Genomic DNA, 24,953 nt, shown 5'->3' on the forward strand with positions numbered 1-24,953 from the left:
TCGGCGAAGTCCGGAGAGTCTGTGACAGCCAAATCTTTTGCTTGCCCTTCACAATGGTGGGACTGTTAGTAATCCTGGGTATAACCTCCATGCACAAGTACATGGTGGGTGACCACCCAGGTGTGAACCAACGTAAGCAGGGGTCGAGGTGTGGTGCCCACACCACATGGAGGAATGCCAACCCTCTATGTTACCAGGCGGTACTAAGTGGTAGATGATTCTCATCAACCGGTGCAATACCACCACTTTGCTTATTGGAGGCTTGAAGTGGTGGAACCCATGTTTAGTCTCTAGAGCTAAGTTCCGGTCAACCCTTCCCTATCTCTTCCATCATGCAGTATGACTGATGAGTTTTGAAGTTATGATGAACATCGTGGCGAGATCCAATATGACTTACATTTCGAGGGTACAGCTCTAAAACGGTGTTTGCAGGCCAGCCGCTAGTTAGAACACAGGACCGAACCTATTGGTAACTCTTTAGGAGGCTTCTAGATCAGCTAGTGTATAATCTTGCTACCTCTACTCTGCCAGATAGTGACTGGAAGGAGTCCGAGTAGTGTGTATGCAGGGAGCATTGTCGAGGCCACGTTATGTCAAGGATGTGGGTATATTCTTACAATGTGTAAGCCATATCCAAAAATTTCATTACTTCATACAGCATGTCCCACCCACTTTTTCTTACTATTGAATACACCATAAATTGTCAAACTAATAGAGCAAACTTATCTGCAAAAAGATCTAAACCTCCCAAGCACTTCCTAATTCATTTCACAAATATACGTGGTCTAATCTCAATGATGTCCATTTCCACTTGCAGTCTGCCAAACCCCATGTACTTTTTCTGACAGAATCTCAGTTATTGGTTGATTCAACTACTGCTCATCTCAGATGTCCAAATTATTCGCTGTATGATTCCTTTTGCCTCCAAGGTGGTACTTGTGCATATGTCCATTCTGATATTCCCTGTCAGAGACTTGGCAATTTGGCACCTCCTCTCTTTGATCGTCTGGCTTAAAATCTCTCTACCTCATTGTGTCAGATTCATCTGTTGTCTCTACTGTTCTCCCAACTCCACTAATCACTTGGAGCTCTTTGACTTTCTCTCTTTGCAACTTGACTTTCTCCAGTCCAACTTTCCTAACAGTGAGGTAATTTTCCTTGGTGATTTCAATGTTCACAACTCCAGCTGGCTTCTGTTTTCTGGTCACACCGACCCAGCTGGTCGACATGCTGAGGCTTTTGCAATTACAAATGACCTTGCACAGATTGATCATTTACCTACAAGAATAATGGACAATCCTAATCATACAGCCAACACGCTTGATCTTTTTCTCCCCCTTCTAAGTACACGGTTGAAGTGAGAAGCCCTTTAGGCACTTCAGATCACAACTTGGTGATTCTCTCTTCTCCTATGGAGCCTTTATCTCATGGCTATTCCCAACCTCGTGTTGTTTGGCATTACAAGAATGCAAAACGGATGACTTGAGAGATTTCTTTTCTTCTTTTCCTTGGTCGGATTACTGTTTCAAAACTTCTGATGTCAACGTTTGCTCAGATCGTGTCAGTGAAATTATTCTTGCAGGAATGGAATCCTTTATCCCAACTCCACTTTAAAATCTCATCCTTTAACTAAACCTTGGTTTTCCAATAAATGTGCTAAGGCTGTTCAAGAGAAGAATGCTGCATATCGTAATTGGCTTGTTTCTAATTCTTTAGTTTCATTTTCTGCCTGCACCAAAGCTCGCAACAATTGTAAAGCAGTTATTAATCAGTCCAAACTAGAGTTTGAACAGGCTAAGAGTAGAAAACTTGCTTCTTGCCCTAATGGTAGCTGAGCATTCTGGTCTCTTGCCAAAGCTATTGGCTGAAATTTTTTTCCAACTCTGCTCCCACCTCTGTCCAAACCAGATGGTTCTGTTGTCACTTCAGCCAAGGACAAAGCTGACCTGCTAGCATCGCATTTTTCTTCCAACTCATGTGTTAATGATCTTGGTTAAACAGCTCACACCATTCCCAACATGCTCCGTTCAATGCCTCCTATGGTCTTCCATCAAAAGGATGTCAGAAAGGTTTTGACGACTCTTGATGGTCAGAAAGCTTCAGGTCCCGATGGTACTTCTCCACTTGTTCTCAAAACCTGTGCTACTGAACTTACTCCTATTCTTTGTCGCCTTTTTTCACTTTCTTATTCCAAAGGTGTTTTTCCTTCTGCTTGGAAATTTGCTCATATCCAGCCAGTTCCTAAAAAGAGTGACAAATCCCTCCCATCCAATTATCATCCCATTGCAATTACTTCTACTCTTTCTAAAGTAATGGGGAAATCAATTAACCGCCAATTCTTAAACTACCTAGAAACCTTCCATCTGATCAACGATCACTAGTATGAATTCCGCCAGTGTCGATCCACTGGTGATATTCGGGCTTATGTTACCCATTTATGGACTAATGGAAAGGTTTGGTGAAACACAAGTAGTTGCTCTTGACATCTCAAATGCTTTCGATTGTGTTTGGCATAAAGGTCTTCTAAACAAGCTTCCATCTTATGGTTTGCCAACTATTTTTAGTAACTGGTTATCCAGTTTTCTCTATGATCGCTCACTGAGGGTGATGGTAGATGGTTCTCTGTCTTCTAACTTCTCCACTAATGCCGGTGTCCTCGAAGGTTCAGTTCTTTCCCCCACTCTTTTCCTCTTGTATATTAATGACCTTCTTCCATTGACTGGAAATCCTATCCATAGTTTTGCCGATGATAGCACATTGCATTGTACTTTCCATTTTGAGAAACCTTGCCTTGCTCAATCAGCTTCAACTTCTCGAAAATCTGCTACCAATTCCTTAAATGACGATCTTCGGGTAATTCTCCAGTGGGGCAAAGACAACTTAGTTGATTTCAATCCTTCTAAAACTCAGTCTTGTCTTGTCTTATATCTTGCAAAAAGGATTCTTCTGCTCCTATGCTTATCTTTAGTGACACTCCGATTTCGAGGGAAAATGATATATCTCTTTTGGGGATTACCCTGACTTTTAATCTCTCTTGGCACAAGCAAATTAGAAATATTGCTTCCTCTGCATCTAAAAAACTTCGTTTTCTCTTTTGCTCTCGGCGTTAGTTTTCTTCCAAACAGCTGCTCACTCTGATAATAATAAATCGCAAATCCGCCCTGCCACGGAATATTGTTCCCACATCTGGGGTGGTGTCCCCAAAACCTCTCTCAGGCTTCTTGATTCCATTCAGAAGAGGGCAGTTAGGTTAATTAATGATTCATCTCTAACAGAGTCTGTCCACTCGCTATCTCATAGATGTACTCTTTCAGCTGCATGCCTCTTCTACAGATACTTCCATGGGCACTGGTCTTCTGAATTGGCTTCTATAATTCCTGCTCTCTCTTTCAAAACAGTCCGAACACGTGCAGCCACCAGCCAACATGCATTTACTGTCCAACTTCAAACTCACAGAACCAACTTTTCATCTTCCTTGTTTATTCATCAACTGCTGTTTTCTGGAACAACCTTCCTTCATACGTATTTCCTGAAAATTACAGTCTACAGAAGTTCAAGTCCAATGTCAACAAATATCTTCTTTCGTCTTCTCAACCTCCAACCCAAGCATGGTACTTAGCACTATAGGTTCTAATACCTCTCGTGTTTGGGGTTTACATAAAAAAAAAAAGAAAAAAAAAAGTTTACCTTTTATTAGTTGCATATAATATCAGTTTTAATTTGCAATTTTTTTAATACGTGTGCCAAAATTTGCCTTCATCTAGGAGATAATTTTTTGTTGGAACAAATTTCCATCTGAGATTCTGGATGTAGGTGGTGTGAATAAATTCAAGGAAGAGGGAATATGAAAGAGGGAAGTCTCTTGATATGTTTGCCCCTTTCCAGATATCACCATGCAGTAATAATAATTGTAATACTAATGATCAGCACCATTCAGAGAGAGAGAGAGAGAGAGAGAGAGAGAGAGAGATTATGTTTTATTATGAAAGATAGAAATAAACATTTTGATTATTGTTTATTTCATATTTTGATATGGTTTATTCCATCTATTTTATATCTATTTTTTGTATCTTTCTGTACACTATGAGCTGTCTTTATGCTTATCTGTTTTCAAATAGCTCCATACATCACATTTCCTGTTGCTTGAAATTGAAAATTTGCATCTATATACAGTACGCAAGAAAGACGTGTTACCTTTTTTCAGATTTTACAATACATGGAATCTTACTTTGGCATCTTACTGAAAGACATTCTTAATTAGCTTTGCACCACACAGTATTATGAAAAGATTGCATATAATGGAGAATAATGCTATTATCCAGTGTTTTCTATCTGTAATGTATACCAGCACACTTGATGGCCAATTTGTTAAATCAAAGAAGTAGAAATTTAAAAAAAAATTTTTTAAAAATGCAATGCACTATTAACATAGCTTTACTATATTGTTTTAGCAAAAAGAAAACAATGGAAAATAACTGAGTTTTTGCAGAAAGACGCAGAAAATATTTTACCAACTGTGTTATGACAGTGAGACGAAGAAGAGTCAGATCAAGCATAAAAAAAAAAAAAAAAAAAAAAAAAAAATTACACTGCTTAAAAAGTTTCAGTTTTAGCTAAAGATATCTGGAATAATTTTCTTATCTGTTCGGTAAATGAAATATAGGGAGAAATAAATATTACTATTGATATCAACTCCTACAAAGTTGAAAATTTGTTTATGCTTAAACTTTTCATTTTTCTTCTCCAAATCCAGTTAAAAATTCTGATATAAATTAAATGTTTATCTATATATTTCAGTAAGTCTTACTTGCTCACTTCCACATCATTAGTAAGCAATTGTTCCAAACGGAAAGGCTGATTGATGGGTATTTCTCTGGACAAAATATCTTGTTGCCAATCATCAGAAACCATGCTACTACGAAATTCCCAGTTGAAAGCTCCTGTATAACTAAGAAATGCAGAAGATAATAGGCAATCACCAATCAAAAAAATTTTTTTCTCTTGAAGTTCCTGCAGTTCTTTTTTCCACCTAAAATAACAAATTTTAATCATTTTAATAATAAATATTATTTATACATAAAAATGCAAACTGAACCTTTCCTCAATATATATATTATCTTATAGATGATACAAAAATTCAAGATGGCATATTTAAATTATTAAGTTTGTTCATACACTTGCCAAAAAGGATGTCTATGTGTGTTTATATATATATATATATATATATATATATATATATAAACAAAATATTATATAAAGGGAAATTTGAAAATAAAATGCACAAGGCATAATTCTTATGGGTTTTGGTAATTAACTATATAGTATTGGTGTAAATACACCATAGTTAACCCATAAATTTGAACGTAAGTAGTGTAGAAGGCATCGTTTTAATTGTATCTCATATTGTGGTTACCTTCACAACGAGTTAGCGGTATTGCACTACTTCAAATAAATAATGCTTCTCTAGTAGAGAAGATTACTGTTATTTATTTTCATGAATTTTCCAGATGAAGCAGCTTCGTTTCGAAGCTATTGGGCTTCATCTGGGTGGTAGTATCCTCTGAAAATAAATAACAGTGGTGTATTTACACCGATACTAAATAGTTAATTACCAAAACCCATAAGAATTATGCCTTGTGCATTTCATTTTCAAATTACATTTTTACCAATACCCTTTGGCATCTCTCATATTGTGGATATAACTTCGCAACCGTGATGGCATGTTGTATTACCAGGATATCTGTCTGCCCACTGATAATGAAGCCCAATAGCTTTGAAACGAAGATAAAACTAGGATCAAATTCCTAGTTTTATCTTCGTTAGGGGAATGGGTACATCGGCCTTTACCACAACGAGAAGTGGAGTTGGATAAATCGATTCAAATATTGGGAGTTCCATTTAGAGAGAGTCCCATGCTACCTGTAAGAGGGCTCACCACTAAAATACGGGAAAGTTTAAAAGAGTGGGAAGTGGGACAATTTTCTTTTGAGAACAAATCCATTATTGTTAGAACCGTAATTTTTCCTATAATCTTATAAACGGTGTTTATAAAAGGAATCACAGCTAGGACAATGAGACGATTTTATGTTCCAACATTTCAGTTTCTATGGGGAGGAAAACGGCAAGAGATAGTGCAGAAATTTTTATTTTTACCATGGGAAGATGGGGGAATAAGTATTCCAAAAATTAATTTGAGGTGTAGCTGTAAGAGACTGCTGGACGTGGCTAATATGGTGCAATCTAACCATTTAGTAGCGGTATTGATAAAATATTTTATGGGATTTAATACAGCCATAATTAAAGGCGGCAATTATCTAGGGCCAAAAGCAGAGCCAATTCCTATATATTACAAAAACATTCGGGATATGTGCACGCAGTTAAGGGAGAAAGATATAGATCCTTTTAAGGGTAGTTTAAAACGACTCTACTGGGCACTGTTTAACTCAGAAAAGCCAAATTTAGGAAACCATAATGCGCAGTTGTTGTTGTTTCTAAAAATTGGCGGAAACTACCCATCGCGTATTGATTTTTTGTGGAGGGTTGGCTACGGAAACATACCAGTGGACGATATCACGTATAGATTTAGTCAGACAGGCAACAGATTATGCGAATTCTGTACCGAAATTGAAACAGTATGCCATTTACTTTATTACTGTCGATTCGCGCAGGAAGTCTGGAAGAGAATTTGTAGATTTTTGAGGATAAGACAGTTCACACTGGAGGATGTAATTTACTTGCAATTCAATCATCCCTTGGGCAAGAAAAAAATGTTCACGATATTTTTAATTACAGAGGCAAAATATCGTGTGGAGGCTTCAAAAACGGAAAAGGTTTGGGACCTTTAGGGAATCTCTTTGGGACTTGAAACAAACAATGTCTGCTTCCATGCAAAGGTTTTTACAGCTGTAAAAATTGTGTTTAGGGTCAGATAAGTTTCTGAAAAGGTGGGGAGAGCCACCTCTTCTATGCAGTTTGGTTGGAGATGAGGTTCATCTTAAATACTGGTTTTAGTTATTTGGAGGAAAAAAAAAAAAAAAAAAAGAGCACCTGGGTTTTTTTTTTTTTTTTCGTTTATTACAAAATTCAGTTTTCTTGATAAAAATCTAGATCTCTTAGGCTCTCATCAAAACAGTTCCATGATATAGGTTTAAATTTTATAACTCATTTCTTTGGTTTTATAGATCTGGTCCAATGGGTTTTTTTTCACATTAAATTCACAATAGCTTCGAAACGATTGTCTGGGTGGTGGTATTCTCTGAAAATAAATAACAGTAGTTTTCTCTACTAGAGAAGCGTTATTTATTTGAAGTAGTGCAATAGTGCTATCTCGTTGTGAAGGCAACCACAATATGAGATACAATTAAAACAATGCCTTCTACACTACTTATGTAGTTCAAATTTATGGGTTAACTATGGTGTATTACACCGATACTATATAAAGGGAAATAGAAGAAAGTGAAAATAGAAAAAAAAAAAAAAGGAAGGAGAAAAGATATTTATGGACAAGGGCCGATGACATCATCATCAGCCATTTTCAATCCACTGCAGGATGAAGGCCTCTCCAGCAACTTTCCAATTCCTTCTGATTTGTGCAATGGCCATCCATTTAATACCCACAAACACATGAATTTCATATACAGGGCCAATGACAGTACCCATAAGGCATAAGTAATAAGTGATATACATAAGTGAATTTAAGTGATATTAAAAGAGTGAAGAAATACAGAAATAAATCGGTCAACTACCAAAATCTGGGCACTCAGGATGAAGGGGCCATAGTCCCGAATGGTTGTTAGTGTAGTATCTCAAATAGACAGCTTTATAGTAACTGAAAAAAGTTTATAGTACCCCAGCTTGGCCTAAAACTGAGGAACTAACAAAAACATTGTCTATTTGAGTCTTTCCAGTTATTGTGAATGAAAAGGGTGGAAGAAGTGACTCTTCCTGGAGAAGCGATTAAAGTCTTGGAGGAGAAGTGACTGGCAGGTGAGAGCCGTGCAAGATTCTGAGCAGGCGTCTCCCCACTACCGCTGCCTCAACACTGGCTCTCTGAGTACCTCCTTGCCATTTGAAAATTGTTAAAAAATACTTCTTGTCGCAAAATTTATATATGACCTTTATAGAATTATTAACTAACTATTCAGCAACTTTTTCGTCAACAAAAGGAGAGTTATTTAGTACAAAGACGCGCACTATAGAAGTGCAATAAAAAATTGGTTTTATAATTTTAACACAAAAAGTAAATGATAGTTTTCAATCCGAATAGTTTTCCCTTGATAAGCATTGAATAACACCTAGCTAATGTGGTTTTAAATTTTTATCTCCATTAGCGAAGGAAATATGGGGGGGGGGGCACAAAAATTACTCACATTTTCCTGTCTGGTGCCACCATTTTTAATAATTTTAAAAATATTTTAAAATTATATTTTAAACCTACTCGTTGAGCTCTTTCCAATGGTGTATAATAAGCTATAGGTTTCAACATTTTTGTCCACCCCCCACATTTATCCCCCATTTCAAAGAAATATTTTTGTCAACAACGATCAATATGGCAATATTGATCGTTGTTGACAAAACGATGTTGACAAAATGGCCCACGTGATGTACAAACCCATGAAAAATTTCAAGTCAATTGGTTGAGTGGTTCCAGAGATACAATGCTGTGACAGACGGATGGACAGACAGACAATCGAGTGACATTATAAGGGTCCTTCGTTAGACTACAGGGTTTTAAAAGAGTAGCATTAGCATTAGAGGCATATGATGCAAGAAAGCAAGCTTATGCAGCATCAGCCAAAAAAAAAAAAAAAAAAAAAAATCCTTTCACTTCACCCCTCCGTTCGTTCGAAATACCTGTCTAGCTGAGCCTTAAATTTATTTAGGCTATCAACTTCCACAACAAAGGATGGAAGTCTGTTCCACCAACCAACTACCTGCTGGCTAAAGGCAAATTTCCGCACATCTATCCTACATCTGTCTTTCCTCAATTTGAATTTATGCCCTCTCAGGTGATTCTGAGCAAGAGACAGTATCCCATCAGCATTGAGCATGCTCAAACCATTCAAGGCTTTGTACACCTCTATCAGATCACCTCGCTGGTGCCTAGTCTCCAGACACTGTAATTTGCAAAACTTAAGCCTTTCTTCGCAAGATCAACCCTTCATTCCGTTCACTAACCTTGTTGCCCTTCTCTGTACTCATTCCAGCAGCTCTACATCCTTCTTGAAATGAGGCCTCCAAACCTGTATACAGTACTCAAGGTGCAGCCTGACCATTGCCTTATACAAGGGAATAATCATCTCCCTATCCCTGCTAAAAAAATTCCTGTATATCATTGATAAGACACCACGAGCTATTCTTGCAGCCCATCTGCACTGCTCAGAGAACTTCATATCTGCCTGCACAATTACCCACAGGTCCTTGTCATTCTCTACTACTGCCAGTGTAGTACCAAAGAGTTGGTACGTTGCTCTGGGGTTGCTGTTTCCCGTATGTAGTACTTTACATTTGTCAATGTTAAACTTCATTTGCCACCTCTCAGCCCATCTACTCAACCCTTCCAGATCCTGTTGCAGCAGCATAGCATCAGTAGCGTCCTTAACAACCCTTCCAACCCTTGCATTGTCTGCAAACTTGGACATTAAGCTTGATATACCATCCTGAATATTATTTAAAAATACAGAAAACAACAATGGACCCAACACTGAACCCTGAGGGACTCCACTAATAGCATTAGTCCACGATGAGCAGTGTCCATTAATTACCACTCTCTGACTTCTGCCACTCAACCATCCCTTTATCCATAGCAACAATTTGCCACCAATGCCACACTGCTCCAATTTGTGCAGCAGTCTTCCATGTGCAACAGTATCAAAAGCCTTGCTAAGCTCCAAATATATAATATCAAAGTTATTCCCTGCATCCAATTCCTTTGTGACTACATCATAGTATCCAATAAAATTGGTCAGGCAAGACCTTCCCTTAACAAAACCATGCTGTGTCCGAGCTATAAATGAATTCTTGTCAAGATGATCCTGCAGTGCTTCTTTAAACAGTGCTTCCATTACTTTTCCTGGAACAGAAGTTAAACTCACAGGTCTATAATTACTTGTGTCAGCCTTTAATCCTCCTTTGTGAATTGGGGTTACATTTGCACATCTCCAGTATGAGGGTACCTCCCCTGAGTCCAAGGAAGCTCTCATAATTATGGCTAACGGATTGCTTACTTTCTTTGCTGCCTCCTTTAATATAACTGGATAGATCCCATCCACCCCAGTTGCCTTTCTTGTATTTATCTTCAACAATTTCTCTTCCATTTTACTCTCAATTATTACAAGATCATCTAGCTCACTGTCAGTGTTTACTTCATCTATGGCATTCCCCTTCCTGAATAACTCCTCATGTATGGATGTAGATGCAAAATATTGATTTAGTTTGTAAGCTACCTGAGCTGGATCATGAACAGTTGAACCATCGATATCAAGTGGACCAATCTGATTCATCCCCTTCCTTCTAGAGTTTACATAAGTAAAGAACTCCTTGCTGTTTCTCTTTGTATCCCTTGCCAAAGATTTCTCGTAATCTGCCTTCATCTGCCTAACCTCCTTTGTAACTTGGTTACAGATCACCTTATTTCAATCATAGGCTTCTGTGTCACATGTCAATTTATATGTATCCCATGCATTTTTCTTCTCTGCCATGTCTCATTAGTTCATCTGACATCCATTTAGGCCTGAACTTTGAACAATATTTCTTAGTTGGTGTGTAAAGCTTTTTTTTTTTTTTTTTTTTTGGTAGTTTTGGGCGCATCGGCTTCTGTGGGCATAATGCACCTCCCAGGGTTTTTGCAGTACTTTGATCCAAGCCCAAGGCGGGATTTGAACCCGCGACCTTTGGGTTGCCAGGCAGGCACTTTACCCACCCGGCTAGCCAGGTCGGCGGTATGTAAAGCCTAGTAGCTTTCAAGATAAGTTCTTTGAATGCTTCCCATTTTGAGTTTGCTGTTGGTAACATCATCAGTTGGTCCCACTGTATAGAATTTAAATACTGTCTCAGACCATCGTAGTCGCCTTTACGAAAGCAATAATCCTTCCCTTTACCCCTGATGGTAGTTACCTCCTTGAGTAAATCCCACTTCAGCACACTATGATCACTGCCACCTAGTGGTTCATGTGTCTGCAGATTCTTAATGCATGAAGAATCACTACTGATAATCAAATGAAGAGTATTGCTCCCTCTAGTTGCTTCCCGAACATGCTGATTTAGAAAGCAATCATCCAATAAATCCAGAAAAGCCTTGCTAGTGTGTGAGTGACCAACCCACAAATTCCAGTCAATATCTGGGAAATTAAAATCCCCCATTATAAGACTCTCTGATTTACTGGCCCACTCTAAGAGTAAAGACAGAAATAGAGAGAAGAAATACAGAAATAAAGAAAAGAGTAGAGTAAGAAGAAGAGTAAAGGAATGAAAAAAACAAATTATGGTATGTGTAAAAAAAAATTATACAAAAAAGTACAAGTATACTGTCGTATATCACACAACATTGGTGTAGTTGAAAAGGCTGTATAAGCATGGGTAATGCATCTCCATCGTTTCTACTTCCCAGGTAGTAGAAATGATGGACCTTTAAAAAATTAATCACAGAAGCCTTGAATGCTTAAATATGATTAAAAAAATACCCCAGGAGGAAGATTCCAAGTTGGATGAATAATGAAGCTGCCAGATTACTTGAGCAGAAAACGACAGCATGGAAATGTTACTGAACAATAAAAAGTACTGAAGCCTATAAGAGCTACAAATTGATCTGTAATAGTGCCAGAGAAAAGGTAAGGCTGGCAAAGGTAGATTATGAGAAATCTGGCACCTCCGTAGCCAGGTGGGAAGGAGCAGCAGTGCGTAACACACGCTTCTTGATTAGACCGGGGTTCGAGCCGTCACCACCAAATACGAGGATGCGGAAAGGTCAGGGAATGACAACCGCATATCCCGGAGCAATATGGCCTTAGTTGCTAATGCTCCTAAAAACCAAATAACAAACAAACAAACATGATAAATCTCTAGCAAAGAAAGAGTAAAGAGTGGGGATAAGGAATTCTTCACATATATAAATGCAAAGAAGAGAAGGACAAATCATATCAGACCCTTATGTAATGGACATGGGATAGTATTGGTTACCCCAGCTGAAGTTGCAGATGAACCCAACAGAAGAAAAAATCCTTTAAGTCAATGAGAAATTATGGCAGTGAAGTTGAAAAATGTAATTAATGATGTTGATATTTCACATTTATTTAATAAAAACTTTCGAGTCTACGGGCAAGTAAGGCATCTGGGTTACGATTAGCATTAGTAGAGACATATGATGCAACAAAGTAAGCTTATACACCATCAGCCAAAAAAAAAAAAAAACCTTCTCATTGCACCCATCCATTTGGTCCAACTGTTTGTCTAGTTCTGCCTTGAATTTATTTAAGCTATCAACCTCTACAATGATAGATGGAAGTTTGTTCAAGCAATCAACCACTCCTCATGTGTGAATGTCGATGCAAAATATTAATTTAGTTTCTTAGCTACCTGAGCAGGATCATCAACAGTTGACTCATCGATATCAAGTGGACCAATCTGATTCATCCCCTTTCTTCTAGAGTTTACATAAGTAAAGAACTCTTTGCTGTTTTTCTTTGCATCCCTTGCCAAAGATTTCTCGCAATCTGCCTTCGCCTGCCTAACCTCCTTTGTAATTGGTTACAGATCAACTTGTATCTATCATAGGCTTCTGTGTCACGTGTTAATTTGTATGTATCCCATGCATTTTTCTTCTCTGCCATATGTCTCATTAGTTCATCTGACATCCATTTAGGCCTAAACCTGAACAATATTTCTTAGTTGGTATGTAAAGCCTAGTAGCTTCCAAGATAAGTTCTTTGAATTCTTCCCATTTTGAATTTGCTGTTGGTAACATCATCAGTTGGTCCCACTGTATAGAATTTAAATACTGTCTCAGTCCATCGTAGTCGCCTTTACGAAAGCAATAACCCTTCCCTTTACCCCTGATGGTAGTTACCTCTTTGAGTAAATCCCACTTCAGCACACTGTGATCACTGCCACCTAGTGATTCATTTATCTGCAGATTCTTAATGCATGAAGAATCACTACTGATAATCAAATCAAGAGTATTACTCCCTCTAGTTGCCTCCCGAACATGCTGATGTAGAAAACAATCATCCAAAAAATCCACAAAAGCCTTGCTAGTGTGTGTGACCAGCCCCCAAATTCCAGTCAATATCTGGGAAACTAAAATCCCCAATTATAAGACTCTCTGATTTATTGGCCCACTCTATTTCCCTGTACAGTTTCTTATTATACTCATCAGAGTCATTAGGCTATAGCACACTCCTACTCTCAATTTTGATCTCCCAATGCTTATGTCACACGAAACTGACTCAACACTGCACTGTACAGCGAGGTCGACTGGCTTCACTTCCTTGGATTTTATGTATTTCTTGACTAATAGCATAACCCCTCCTCCCTTACTATCCAGTCTATCCTTTCTGTAGACGTTGTACTCCCCAAATTCCAGTTCTGCATTCCTTATATCTGTGTGACACCACGTCTCTGATATCCCAACAATATCTGCCTTTGATGTTTTGAGCAATACCTCAAATTCATCAATAAGCACTGGGAAAGAAAAAATGTGAGTAGGTGTGGGTTATAGGCCTAATGAATCTAATGATTAGAATGAATTGTGTAGAGAAATAGAGTGGGCCAGTAAATTAGTGCGTCTTATAATGGGGGATTTTAACTTCCTGGATATTGACTGGAATTTGTGGGTTGGTCACTTACACACTAGCAAGGCTTTTGTGGATTTATTGGATGATTGTTTTCTACAGCAGCATATTCAGGAGGCAATTAGAGGGAGTAATACTTTTCATCTGATTATCAGTAATAATTCTTCATGCATCAAGAATCTGCATATAGAGGACCACTAGGTGGCAGTGATCACAGTGTGCTGAAGTGGGATTTACTCAAAGAGGTAACTACCATAAAGGGCAAAGGAAAGGGTTTTTACTTTCGTAAAGGTGACTACGGTGGTCTGAGACAGTATTTAAATTCTACACTGCGGAACCAACTGATGATGATGTTACCAATAGCAAATTCAAAATGGGAAGCATTCAAAGAATTAATCTAGGAAACTACTAGGCTTTTCATACCAACAAAGAAATATTGTTCTAGAGTTAGGCCTAAATGGATGTCAGATGAACCAATTAGACATGTGACAGAGAATAAAAATACATGAGATACATATAAATTAATATGTGACACAGAAGCCTATGATAGATATAAGATGGTTTGTAACCAAGTTACAATGGAGGTTAGGCAGATTACGAGAAATCTTTGGCGAAGGATGCAAAGAAAAACAGCAAAGTGTTCTTTATTTATGTAAACTCTAGAAGGAAGGGGATGAATCAGATTGGTCCACTTGATATCGATGGATCAACTGTTCATGATCCTGCTCAGGTAGCTAACAAACTAAATGAATATTTTGCATCAACATTCACACATGCGGAGTTATTCAGGGAGGGGAATGCCTGAGGTGTATTCAACTCTGGCAGTAAGCTAGATAATCTTGTAATAGCTGAGAGTAGAGTGGAGGAGAAATTGTTGAAGATAAACACAAGAAAGGCACCTGGGGTGGATGGAATCTATCCAGTAATATTAAAGGAGGTGGCAGAGGAAGGAAGCAAGAAAACCCTTAGCCATAATTATGAGAGCTTCCCTGGAGTCAGGGAAGGTACCCATGGACTGGAGATGTGCAAATGTGACCCCAATCCACAAAGGAGGATCAAAGACACAGTTAATTACAGACCTATCAGTTTAACTTCTGTTCCAGGGAAATTAATGGAAGCACTGGTTAAAGAAACATTGCAGGATCATCTAGACAAGACTTCAGTTATAGCTAGGACACAGCATGGGTTTGTTAAGGGGAAGTCTTGTCTGAATAATTTGATTGGATACTAAGAGGTAGTCACAAAGGAACTGGATGCAAAGAATAACTTTGATATCATATATTTAGATCTTAGAAAAGCCTTTGATATTGTTGCACATGGAAGACTGCTGCACAAAAAATTGGAGCAGTGTGGTATTGGAGGTAAATTGCTGCTATGGCTAAAGGGGATGGTTTAGTGGGAGAAGACAGAGAGTGATAATCATTGTACACTGCACTTCATGGAATAATGTTATTAGTAGAGTACCTCAGAGTTCAGTGTTGGATCCATTGTTGTTTTCTGTATTTATAAATGATATTGATGATGGTATATCAGGCTTAATGTCCAAGTTTACAGATTATACGACATTTGGCAGGGTTGTTAATGACACTAATGACAGTACAATGCTGCAACAGGATCTAGAAAAGTTGAGCAGATGGGCTGAGATGTGGCAAATGAAGTTTAACATTGACAAATGTAAAGTACTACATATGGGAAGCAGTATCCCAGAGTAACGTATCAACTCTGTGGTACCACACTGACAGTGGTAGAGAATGAAAAGGACCTGGGGGTAACTCTACAGGCAGATATGAAGTTTTCTAATCAGGGTAGATGTCTGCAAGAGTTGCTCATGGTGTCTTGTCAATGATATACAGGAATTTTTCTTATATGATTATCCTATCATATAAGTCAATGGTCAGACCACACCTTGAGTACTGTATACAGATCTGGAGGCCTCATTTTAAGAAGGATGTAGAGCTGTTCGAACGAGTACAGAGAAGGTCAACAAGAATTGTGAAGAGGGTTGCTCTTAGGAAGAAAGGTTTGCAAATTAAGTTTTGCAAATTACAGTGTCTGGAGACTAGGCACCTGTGTGGTGATCTGATTGAGGTGTATAAAGCCTTGAAAGGTTTGAGTATGCTCAATGCTGATGGGATTCTTCCTCTTGCTCAGAATAATCGCCTGAGAGGGCATAAATTCATAATGAGGAAAGACGGTTCTAGGATAGATGTGCAAAGTTTTCCTTTAGCCAGCGGGTGGTTGATTGCCGGAACAAACTTCCATCTTTTGTTGTAGAAGTTGATAGCTTAAATAGATTCAAGGCAAAACTTGACAAACATTTGGAGCGAGTGGATGGATGAAATGAGGGTTTTTTTTTTTTTTTTGGTGATGCTATATAAGCTTGCTTTCTTGCATCATGTGCCTTTGCTAATGCTAATGGTAATCTGCCTTTGCCAGCCTAACTTTTTCTGTGGGACTATTACAGATCAATTTGTAGCTGTTATAGACTTAAGTACTTTTGATTGCTCTATAACTTTTCCATGCTGTCTTTTTCTGCTCAAGTAATCTGGCATCTTCATTATTCATCCAACTTGCAATCTTCCTTCTGGAGTATTTTTTTAATCATATTTAAGCATTCAAGGCTTCTGTGATTAATGTTTTAAAGGTATACCATAATCCAATTGTATTTGCTCTCTGTGAGATATCTACCCAGTTAATAAAAGCCGAGTAGCATCTTAAGCTGTCTTAAATTCCTTTCCTGGAATTATAACCAATTCTTTTACCTTTAACTACTGCTCCCTATCTCTTCACCATCATCATCCCAATTAGAACTCCGTCATCACTTCCTGCTACTGGTTCCTGTTGTTGTTGTTATTTGGTTTTTAGGCGCATTAGCAACTAAGGCCATATTGCTCCGGGGATATGCGGTGTTCATTCCCTAACCATTCCGCATCCTCCGTATTTGGTGGTCACGGGCTCGAACCCGGTCTAACCAAGAAGCAAGTGCTACGCACTGCTTATCCTGCCCATCTGGCTACGGAGGCGCCACTGGTTCCTGTACTGTCAGCCCTCTTATGTCATCTGGTTCATGGTGATAATGAAGTCTAGAATATTCTTTTCCCTAGTACTTTCTCTGATATGTTGGTACAAATAACAATCATCTAGTTGATTTAAAAATTTTGTCCCATTTGTGGAGTTTACTTCCCAATTGCTCCAATCAATTAGAGGCATATTAAAATCACCCATAATAAGACATTGATGCTTACTTTCCCATTCCATTTGTATTTAGAGGGTCTCATCATAATCTTCACAATCACCTGGCCTACAGATTACTTCCTCTCTCATTACACCTTTGCTTCCAACTATCCGACAGCATACAGATTCTATACTAGCGTGCAAAATGTCTGAATCTGGAAAAGTTTTCGTTGTGCTGAGGCTGATTTTGATAAGAAGCATGACCTCACCACCCCTTCTATCTTCTATATCCTTCCTAAGTACATTATATGTACTGTATTGAAACTCATCATCCCCTATCCCCGGGTGGCCCCACGTTTCTGTAAGCACTATTATGTCAGCATTACGTGTCCTAAACAGGAGTTCGAATTCACTCATTTTACTGACAACAGGTCTGACATTACTGTTTAAACAATTAAGACTTAATTGTTCTTGTGTAGTTAACTACCCTGACATAACCCTTAAAGTTATTTAAACTCACTTTCCTGGCAACAGCTACCCGCTCATTTGAAATGTTTCTGGCATCAGAACGTCTTGCTAATATGTTCTGTTACGGTAATAACAAACTCTTGAGATATGGACAAGTGTTACTTTGACCAATATTATCAGATAAATGCATATCTATATTATTCTTCTCTCCACAAGTATTCAGGCAGTTTCCTTGAACCTTTAAGGTATCCTTAATAATACTGGCAAACACTCTTGCACCACCTTTCTTTAAATATATCCCATCTGTACAAAACAGGTTCCTTCTACCTACAAGTGTGGTCCATGCTGATAGAAATTTGCCCCAAAAGCCTTGCAGAGTCCTTCAAGTTTTGAGTTAGTCCACAAGGCTTTCAGCGTATAATCCTTTCTATCCTGCCTGGGCAGAACTGCAGATACATAGACATTGTGACCTAATTTGTGGCATTTCTTTAGCATGGTCCCATATTTGTCTAACAAATCATCAGATCATGTATGCTTAATGTCATTACTCCCCATATGAATAATAATATTCTCTTTACTACCGTTAAAATCTGACAGTTTGTTGGTGACATCATTAATAGTTGCTCCCGGCAGATATACCCTGGTTCTAGTCCAGCCCTCTTTAATACAAAAATTATTTCCTGCTTTCCTGATAATGGAGTCTCCTAATACACTGGTGTGCAAAACTTAAACGTATTCCGGTCCAGTGGGGTAAGTTCCAACCCCAACTGGGTTCAGCAAGTTAATTCTATAATTTTTACTCTAATTACAGAGCTGAAACTCGCTATAGTTGGAGCCAGAACTGTTTTCTTGAATTTTCCCCACTTCAATTTTCAAAAATTTCAATTCAATTTCACGCAAAAGACAAAAATGTGACATGAAGTGTGCATTTTTTTTAGGCCTTTTTCAGTTATTTTTCTAAACCCACCCTAATTAGCCTAGGGCTTATGAAACACGATACTCGATTCGTTTGTTTGTTTTGGAGCGGGAGTTTCTGTTCACAGAGCGAAATTGTTTTCTTGGAGCGGAGCGTGAGAAAAACCGTTGGGTTATGTCACAAACTTCCTAGATACAGCTACATCGAGAGAGTGCTAATGGTCATCCTTACGTCACATTGTCCCCTGTACAGCTACATCGAAAAGGGAAGGAAGGAAAAATAAACATAAGACAAATGCGAGCTACTGTTAGTTGACATAAGAAGCAATAAGCGAAATAGTAGCAACAACTGTTTTTGAAAGGCAAAAAGATCGTATTTCCTTTCTTCAATGTGTATTGCACCTAATAACAGAAAATCAGGGAAATTCATCTTTTAGAAATGAGAAAGACTGGTGTAAAACTGATAACATTGCAATGTGCATTTGATAAAAAAAAAATTGCTTTATTGTAATTTTTTAGTAAACAATATCGGAACAGCAGTTTCCTGGGTTTGATCTTCTAACAAAATTTCAAGGAAATATTTCTATTTATAGCTGCGTTATAAACTGGTGTGCAAAAGAAGAAAAAAAAAAAAAAAAAAAAAAAAAAAAATCATCCGCTATGAATAACGGATTGTTTCTTGAAATGTGTATTGTTCACAAAACTGTAATATTTCTAACAATACAAAGCTAACAGATTACGAATCACGGGCTGCTCAAAAAGTATTGTTAGAAGATATTTGCTTGTTACGCTTTGATGTCATCACAAAGGGAGAAATTCTGTTTTAGTACAGAAGCCGAATAAATTCACTATCCATGGTCATAATGCTGTTCTGAGCTGCAATAAAAAGATAAACCCCGCTGAAAAATAGATTTACTCCCCATCACTTCTCTTGTTTTTCTGTGGTTTCTGACAGAGTGCAATTTCACACAATCAAGCCGGTGACTGCTAAATGCAGTGCAGTTTCTTGTATTCTCTCTCTCTCTATTTCGGGATCTCTGACCGTGTGGTCATCCCAGAGTATAAACAGAAAATTTGTTAGTCGTTTTTGGCAGAGTGCAATTTCACACAATCAAGCCGGTGATTGCTAAATGCGGTGCAGTTTCTTGTATGCTCTCTCTCTATTTCAGGATCTCTGACCGTGTGGTCATCCCGGAGTATAAACAGAAAATTTGTTAGTCGGAATGCTGCCCACCAATGGCACCAATTATCAACTCTTTTACTGTCCTTCTAATTTTCAATGTGTGCAGATAATCGACTTGTGCAAAATTCGAAAGTGCTTCTTCAGTTAGGAGCAAAAACCGTTTCCCCCAACATAACGAATTACTTTAGGTACAGTAAAGGATGACTACTGATGATTTTACTGACTTGAAGGAAGTATCCACAATAAAACATCTGTACAAGGGTGGTCACTCAAAGGAGAGTAACCGTAGTCATTTGTATTCAAGGACAAGCTATACAGGGATGTTTGAAATGTATAATGCAATTCACTCGCTAATATTTTCAGAGGGATTATTGTGGATTTTTTTTCAAATTTGCACCAGACCAAAATTGGACTTATTAGTACTTCTGCATCCTAGGATAAACTGACTAATTAGAACTTCAGCATCTGTGATGAAACGTTGTGCACACCGATATCGTTGGTTACGGCAATAATGTAAAGAAACGAAGAAAAATATTGTAACAAAATATTGTAATAATGTTAGAAAATAAAAATGCAAAATATTGTCCTCTAAAACAATTGCAGTTTCGGTATCCTAGAATGAAGCTGACTTAGAGCTACAATGCTATTTTTTTAATTTATTTATTTTATTATTTTTTTTTGTGTGTTTTTGTATGGGCGGCTCCTAGAACAAAAGTTCATCTCTGCCTCATTGCTCTGTTCAGTTTTTATGCACTGTCAGGGTGCACTGCTAGTGTGTGTAGTGAAAAAAAAAAAAAAAAAATCATTCCGTATAGGAATATCCCATGTTGGATGAAGACAGATGAAAAGGAAGGCAAGAGAGGGATAGAGAAAAAAGTTTTTCATCCCACACGGGAGAAAGTGACAGAAAGACAACTGCCTCCAGGTACTCGTCCCGAGCAGAAGGAGGACAAGGCCTCCCCTACTATCTGCAAGCCCTCCTCCTTGAGGAAAATGAACCGTGTTTTCCTTAATTCAGTAAACGGCTACTCTGTCAGTGCAAGAGAGGTGACTTTATTACAGTTGCAGTTCAGAATGGAATTCGAACATCCAAATATATGACATTTTATGGTGAATTTTTCGGTCATGTGTGTGTGATAATGAAAATTCAATTTTTCTCTTGAAATTTTTTGATGGTATCAAATGCATATCAAGGAAATATTGAAGTATTCAATAACAATTACTTACAATTTTCCAATCCGTCACTATGATTAACGGATTATTTTCACAATCTGTTACTAGTAGAGCATTTTTTTTTTCGTTTGCAAACCAGGTGAGATGCATTCGAAGTTTCTTCGACATCCGTTTTCGAAGTTTATAATGCAGCTATGAATAGAAATGTTTTCTTGAAATTTCGTCAAGATCAAATATACATCCATGAAACTGCTGTTCTGATTTAGTCCTTTAAAAACAATTACAATAAAGCGAACTTTTTTTTTATGAAATGTGCATTGTAGTGATCAGTTTAACGACAGTTTTTTTGTTTTTTTTTCCCCTTCTGTTTCCACTGTGGTTTCCAATAGATGAATTTCCTTGATTTATGTTAGTAGATACAATACATACTGAAGAAAGGAAAGAAGATATTTTTTTTTTCAAAAACAATTTGTTGCAATTGTTTCGTACAACAATTACGAAAAGAAGAAAAGCAAACTGTTCTGAGAGAGCCATGCAAAATATTATTCGCAAGTAATGATGCTCTACTGTTTGTTTTCCACAAAAGTTGTTTACATTTTTATTTTCTCCTTGGATCACCTTGGTAACGCTAATGACGTAAGCTTGACCAGTTAATTATATCTCCACATGTGTTGATTCATTTTAGCCAGAGGCGCAGAGATGATGTGGGAATTTTTGAACAAATGCTGTAACACGTTTTATCTATAAAGCTTGGATCGTGTTTTGCGTAAAAATTTAATAAATTGATATGTGATCGTACATTTTTGCTGAATGCTAAAGGTAGGAAATCAAAGAATATACTTCTGTTTATGTATATTGAGAGTTTCAATTTTGTAAATTGAGTAGAAATTATGGAAATTATTAGTTTTTTTCAGGGGGGGGGGACAACTTTCAAGTGGGGTTAAATGTAGGCATAAAACAGGGTGGACCAGAATGGGGTCAAGTGCCAACACTATTTCTAAAGGTTACAACGAAAAATCTTTACTTAAGGTACTCTTTACTGATGAGAGTATATTCAGTCTCAGCAGTGATTCTGGACATCAGCTAATCTGGCGAGAGGTTGGCACATGGTATCACCCCCGCAAACATCACTGAAAGGGATCCATATGGCAGTCGAGATTTTCTTGTCTGGGTAGGCGTAATCTCGGATGGACATACACAACTACAGATACTGGAAGGCGGTACTGTAACCGGTGCATGATACTGTACTGAGGTAATCCTTCCCCATGTGCATCTGTTCCGAGCTGCCATTGGCCCCGAGTTCATGTTTATGGATGATAACGCCACACCCCATTGCACTGCAGCTGTTGATATGCTTTTGGAAAGTGAGGAAAGTCCTTTTGAACCAGAGTAGTTCGCACTTGGTTGTTCTGGGGTCACTTGGTAGGTTACTAGAGTCTTGAGTCATTGAGAGCTCCCAGTTACATCATTCTTGAGGACAAGCACCCATTTTTTTTCGGTGACTCAAATTGTTCTAGCAATGCACAAAATTTTAGCTTAAGATCGGTACACTCCTTACAACGGTGACAAAGAGAGGAATACATGCTACACGTTCTGCAAAGAATAAAATCATGACACCAGGAAATCGCTATCGGCTATTTCCGTATGAGTCATAGTATCCTCTGACGGATTGTTCAAGGGGGATCTTGTAACAATCATTGTAAAATTTACTAAATATTAATAAAGGAAACTTTCAACAATTATATTTATAATATTAAAAAAATCAAACTATTACAGGGAAAAAAAAACTTATCCAGATAAACTTTACAATATACTAAATAACCTCTGAAATCCTATTCTACTCCACTAATCCTGCTCTAATCCCCTCTTATCTATACTTCTTTGCTATGGCTATGAAGAGCACCACAAGGCAGAGCCTGCTCACCACGAATGCCAACAATCAGTTGTCATTATATATTCATGCTGCTTTTGCATAACATTCTTAATTGTTTAGCTAATATTTAAATGCTTTGACATAAAACAGAATATTTTATCATATGTTATTCATGAAATTGATAGGGAATGTAGGACGGCTAAAGAACAGTGGTGGGCAGAGAACTGTCAAGAGATTGAAACACTTGAACAACAACAAGGTCGGGTGGACTTGGCACATAGAAATATCGAAGAGTAGCAGAATCCAAAGGAGAGCAATGTGGGATGAAAAGGGAATGACTGTACTGAACTTCGAAGAACAAAAGAAAAGATGGAGGAGATATGCTGAAGAACTTTAGGACAATTCAAGAACGTACACATGGAGGAATATGGCTCTAGAAGAACAAGAAAACATGGAGGAGGAAATATCTAAGGATGAATTCAACACAGCCTTAAAGTCCCTTAGCAATAACAAAGCACCAGGAATTGGCAACATACCTGCAGAGCTTTTAAAATACAGTGGAGAAAATCTGAAGAAAGCCTTATTTGAACTGATATGGATGATGATATACAGGGATGAGCATATGCCAGAGGATTTCTGCACATCAATCATAATCCCCATACCCAAGAAGATGTCACCAATGGTATGCCAAGACTACAGAACTATGTCTTATTACCCATGCATCCAAGATTTTGCTGAAAGTTATCAAACACTTGTTCATATGGGAGTCATATTTATGAGAGATGCTATTGGAATGTTGAGAGTGCTGGATGAGAAAGTGTATAACATGGGAAGGAACCTCTATGTGTGTTTTGTGGATTACGCAAAGGCATTTGATAGAGTAATCTGGAGAGAACTGTTCCATTGCTGGAGAAAATCAGATGCAAGAAGATTATTGGACTGATTTATAACTTATATAGAAGACAAAATGTGGTGATAAAGAGTGAGGGGAGAACTAACAGAAAAAGCTAAAGTTAAAAAAGAAGTAGGACAGGAATGCTTATTTTCACCTAGTTTGTTCAAAGCTTTTGCCAAAGTGATAATAAAGGAGGCAAGTGGGAATAAGAAGTGGGGGGATTAAAATAGGTGAAAGTATTTACAGGCTATTAAGTTTGCAGCTTTACTAGCAGGCCATACTAGCAGGTTGCCTGCTGCATTACAAAAAATGATCAAAAGACTAAATAAGAAAGCATTGAAGTATGGAATGAAGATAAACGTTTATGAAAACTAAGGCAATGACAAGTAAAAGGTTAATTCCCTTCAGAATTGAGATCAATGGAGTAAGAATAGAACAGGTAGACTGCTTTAGGTATCTGGGGCAGTTATTTGCAGAGGACATTTCATGTCAAACTGAGATTTAATCCAGAATTGCAATGGCAAAACAATTTTTCAAGAATAAACTGTCATTGATTAAACAGAAGAAGTTGTCACAAGAAATTAGGAAGAAGATAATAAAGACATATATCTGGTCAGTGGCACTATATGCAGCAGAGACAGATTTTAACAAAGAGAGACAAAAAGAGCCTTGAGCCATTTGAGATGTGGTGTTGGCACAGTATGGAAAAAATTAAACGGACTGAAAAAGTGTCAAATGTGGAAGTATTAACACGTGTCCAAAAAGGAAAGAAAATTTTAGGTAGAATAAGATTGACTAGACTAAAATGGGTGGGCACATGTTTCGACATGGTGGATTGCTTCCAGATGCAATGGAGAGGACTGTGGAGGGAAAATACACAAGAGGTAGACCAAAAAAGCCCTTCACCGGGACATTGCTGGATGAAGTAGGCCTTCTAAACTTTGAGGACCTAAAACAAATGGTACAGGAGAGACAAATATGGCAACAGTTCATCAGAGGAACTAACCAGTCACAAGACTGAATTACTGATGATGATGATGTTATTCATAGTTTAACATACTTTTTTATCCATAACATATGTTTTGTTAAAATACTAGGTTAACACAAGGTTTGTCTACCAGGTTAATTTGCTGGTCGTCTTCTTTTCTTACCTTTTCTAAACATCTAATTTTCATTTTCTGGGGAATGTCTCTTCCTTCTCCTCAACTTTCTATCCCCCCTATCTCTCTCTCTCCCCTAACTTCTCCCACTTATTCCTGTTCCACTTCTCAAAAGTACCATTGGGGTTTTCAGATAATCCTTGAAAGGTAGTAGTAATAGTGGCATGTGATGCAAGAAAGCAAGCATATGAGCTTATGCTGCATCAACCAAAAAAAAAAAAAAAAACAAAAAAAAACCAATCCCTACTAAATATTTGCCCAGTTCCTCCTGAAATTTATTTAACCTATCAACTTTCAACTTCCAGAATGACAGATGGAAATTTGT

At 37.8% G+C, this 24,953-nt stretch overlaps 1 protein-coding gene across 1 annotated transcript in view; it reads right to left on the reverse strand.

The window, feature by feature from the left end:
• Dhc98D (Dynein heavy chain at 89D) overlaps positions 1 to 24,953 on the reverse strand; it is a 971,787-nt gene that overhangs the window by 320,202 nt on the left and 626,632 nt on the right. The window contains exon 40 of the mRNA XM_090387912.1: positions 4,808 to 5,029. Coding sequence (XP_090244038.1) covers positions 4,808 to 5,029 — 222 coding nt within the window. The remainder of the gene's footprint in view (positions 1 to 4,807; positions 5,030 to 24,953) is intronic.

Source organism: Mastigoproctus giganteus, chromosome 2, assembly GCF_048544385.1.
Source record: "Mastigoproctus giganteus isolate SK-2022 chromosome 2, ASM4854438v1, whole genome shotgun sequence".
Classification (NCBI taxonomy): Eukaryota; Metazoa; Arthropoda; class Arachnida; order Uropygi; family Thelyphonidae; genus Mastigoproctus; species Mastigoproctus giganteus.